The sequence below is a fragment of the Octodon degus genome, unplaced genomic scaffold, assembly GCF_000260255.1.
Source record: "Octodon degus isolate 3935 unplaced genomic scaffold, OctDeg1.0 scaffold00035, whole genome shotgun sequence".
Classification (NCBI taxonomy): Eukaryota; Metazoa; Chordata; class Mammalia; order Rodentia; family Octodontidae; genus Octodon; species Octodon degus.
In genome coordinates, this window is record NW_004524611.1 from 13687643 (window position 1) to 13691139 (window position 3497).

At 48.6% G+C, this 3497-nt stretch overlaps 1 protein-coding gene across 1 annotated transcript in view; it reads right to left on the reverse strand.

Annotated features, from left to right (window-relative positions):
- LOC101572380 (nuclear envelope pore membrane protein POM 121C) overlaps nt 1-3257 on the reverse strand; it is a 15676-nt gene extending 12419 nt beyond the window's left edge. The window contains exons 1-3 of the mRNA XM_004630441.2: nt 2659-3257; nt 1219-1434; nt 789-947 (exon numbers count right to left, since the gene is read on the reverse strand). Coding sequence (XP_004630498.1) covers nt 789-947; nt 1219-1434; nt 2659-3227 — 944 coding nt within the window. The 5' untranslated portion in view covers nt 3228-3257. The remainder of the gene's footprint in view (nt 1-788; nt 948-1218; nt 1435-2658) is intronic.
- Between the last annotated feature and the right edge of the window lie 240 nt (nt 3258-3497).

Below are 3497 nucleotides of genomic sequence, written 5' to 3' on the forward strand. Positions count from 1 at the left end.
TCTCTCTTCTTCAGTTTGGTGTTTCAGCCTTTAAAAAAAAAAAAAAAAAAAAAAAAAAAAGAAGTTCCACTCTCCCTCAAGAGAGACCCACAAGGGCAGGGATTTCTTGGTCACTGCCCATCCACCTGGAACAGAGTGTGGCGCACAGGGAGCACTCAATCAATATTTAATGAACTGCAAAATAAGTGGAGGATGGGAACGTAGTTTCTTGGTGTTATGCCGATCACACACCAGGCCCTGGGCTTAATCCTTGTCAAAAACAAACCGAACACACCCATCAGTGGAGTCCCTAACTGACCCGCTCAGAAAGCGGATTCAGTGTCCTCTCTAGACTCAAGAGCTGTTCGCTGTTTTACTCATTAAGCATCATATTAACCTAAATAAGGAAAGTGGTTTGACGCTCAGCACTGATAAACCTATAGCACACCCTGGTTTTCACTCTTCCTTGACACACATATTCTCCAGGAGAGAACGCAAAGTAGTAAAAGGAGGACTGAACATTCATTCTCGAAAACGAAAATTAACACACTTGGATTAAGGCGGGAAGCCAATGTGCCTAAGACTTGCCAGCTTATCTCTGCCGTTTATGGAAAACAAACATTATAAAATGTATCTAAACTATGCTGTAGGAAGTGATGAGCATTCAAACCCTTACTGCCAGGCTCTGCCATGAAAGTAAAAAAGGGGTCATGAAGGCTCACAGATTGGAGTTGAGAGTGACACACATTGTAACCAAGACTCTGGAGAGCACACAGGAGACTCATTTTGTGTTCTGCTGAGCCTGTTACCTTCTCTTATTTTCCTGGCCATCAACGAGTATTTGGTCTTCTTCCTCCACTGTCCTTTTCCTCCGCTCTTTGAGAGCATTAAGTACAGTCTCCTTTGCACATGGGTCTGGGGCATTACTTGATGGTGAGGACAATGTTGAGTTGATTATCTGCTCAGCCCTGCAATAAAAGACAACATTCTGCCAGTGAGATACAGGATTACCAGGCCACACTGCACAGACTTAAGTCACCAGAAGCCAACAAATAAGTAAAACTGTAACACTCACTCAAATTGCCATTAGCAACAGAAACTATTTTCAAAGGCCAAAAATAAATGAAGGTTTCACCAGAATTTGGGAATTCTCATTGAAATAAAAGCAGCCATTTCTTTTGTGTGTGCTATAGCTGTTTTGTCAGAGAAAGCAGAGGGAGGAATCTTACAAATACTCACATTGCAGCTCGAGGTGGTTTGCTGTCTGGAGGTGCAATCCTCACAGTCACTGGGCTGCACACCATCCTTGAATTACGAGCAGACAGCACGGGCTTCTTATGACAACCATTCCAGCACACTGTGGGCAAGACCCCCAGTAAAGAATACTGGGCTTGCTGGATGGGATAATGTCTTCGAGGTGTTATTACAAACCGATTGGATAAAGTTCCATAATCCCTACAGAGAAGGGGAGACACATCATGGAACCAAAGAAACTTAATGTCAGAAAATGTAAACAGCTAAAGAACCAGCAAGCTCAAATCTCTAAGCACAACAAAACATAATTTTATGGCAACACTCTCCTATTCCATCTAAGGGCAGAAAGCAGCAGCTGCTTAACAGCTGTCCCTACCAGACTCCAGCTATTGCACAGGGAAATTGAAAACCTTGGTCACACAAGTACCAAGGACAGGGGGTGGTGATGCTGCTGAAGAGCTCTCAAGAATTTTTTACTTGTTCATGCTAAATTATAATATGCATTTAAAGTCGAACATTTTCAACCCGAACTTTCTCAACTAAATATATATATTATATACATTATATATGTGCATTATATGCATTATATAATTATACATATTCTATGTATTTAGTACACGGTCCACAGGGTCTTACTACAGTTTGACTCGTAGTGGTCCTCCTGTTTTCAGCCTCCTAAGTGCACTTCACCATGCCCAGTCTCAATTACAGTCTCAGCATGCCGGGGGGGCAGGGCCAGCAGAGCACAATGGGGATCAAACCTGGTTCCTGTATCTGCCTAAGCAGGAGCTTTAATCCACGTATTAATCAAGATTCCAACATGTTCACAATTTTTTATATTCTTTTGTATCGTTCAGTTCTTGGGACTAAATGAAAACGTGTCTAATTCGGTCAGGTCTATCATGCTTTTTTCAAAGAGGTATTTCCCAAGACACCTCTTTGAAGTCCGATGAGATTAATTTCTCTTATTGGTCCAAAGACAAAAACGTAGTCAAATGTACCATACTACTAAACTCCAAAATACATTTTCAAAGGAGAGATATTTTAGTAGTTAAGTATTCAGCTAAAAGTAGACTTCACTAACAGGTACTTATAAGAACAGGAGAGCAAGATGTGGTGGTTCCCACCTCTAATCCCACACCTGGAGGCTGAGGCAGAACGATCACAAATTCGAGTCCAGCCTGATCACTTTAGTGAATTCAAGGACTGCCTGGACTACGTAGGGTGACTTAAAGAGTTTTGGCAATACTTCTCATTGAAAGAGCTAGAGGAGGGCAGATGACGCCTGACACACACCAAGATTTCCTTAAAGAGGTTAAAACCACACAGAATCCACTTTGGAATCCAGGAAGAAAATCGGACTTAGAAGTCATGTCCTTAGCCAATCTACAGGCAGGGGTTTCTGGCTAGATCGACGCGTCTTACCCGTGGGAAGGCCTCCGGGAAGGTCGGTGGAGAGGGGTGGGGAGAGAAGGGTAGAGGTGGTGGGAGCGCCGGGCCGCGGCTGCGGGCGGCGGGGAGCGGGCGGACTGCGGGAGGCCTGGCCTCTCCCGCGGGTTTCTGCCTTCCGGGGCGGGCGCGGGCTGCGGCGGGCCAGGCTTGCCCAGGTAACTGCCCATAAGGAGCAGCTCCGCGGGGTCGGGTCCTTCTAGTGGGGTCCTTGGCTCTAGGAGACTTCCGTTCACTGCGGACTTGGTCGGAGGCGAGGCGATCAACGTTCGGTGGCGCCGCGCGTTCCGCACCAGCGAGGATAAGGCGCGCGAACCCCGGGGTTCGCGACTCAGTCCCCACCAGGCCGCGGTAGCCCCCACGGCCAGCCAGGCCAGCGCCGCCGCTGCGGGCACCAGGTACAGCACGAGGCCGAGCAGCGACAGGCCGAGCAGTGTCGTCCCGGCAGGCCCGCCGCAGCCGCGTCCACGGCCACGGCCGTCCCTGGCGCTTGCTATAGGTCGCCGCCGCTCGCCTCCTCCAGCCGCCGCAGCCGCCGGAGACATCGCGGCTCCGCGCCGCGGAGAAGACTTAAATATCCCAGCGTGCACCGCGCCGCGTGTTACGTCACCACGTGCCTGGTACGTCACTGCGCGCGCGACTCTGCGAGACGCGGCTGCCTGGCGACGCCCGAGACCCGACCCCTTTTGAAAAATACTGAGCAGTGTTTCCTGTGCTGATACTCAAGAGTCCCCTACCGGACCAGAGAGATGGCTCGGTGGGATAAACGCTTTCCTAGCAATAGCAACGATCTGAGTTCAATTCCCGGTCTCTTG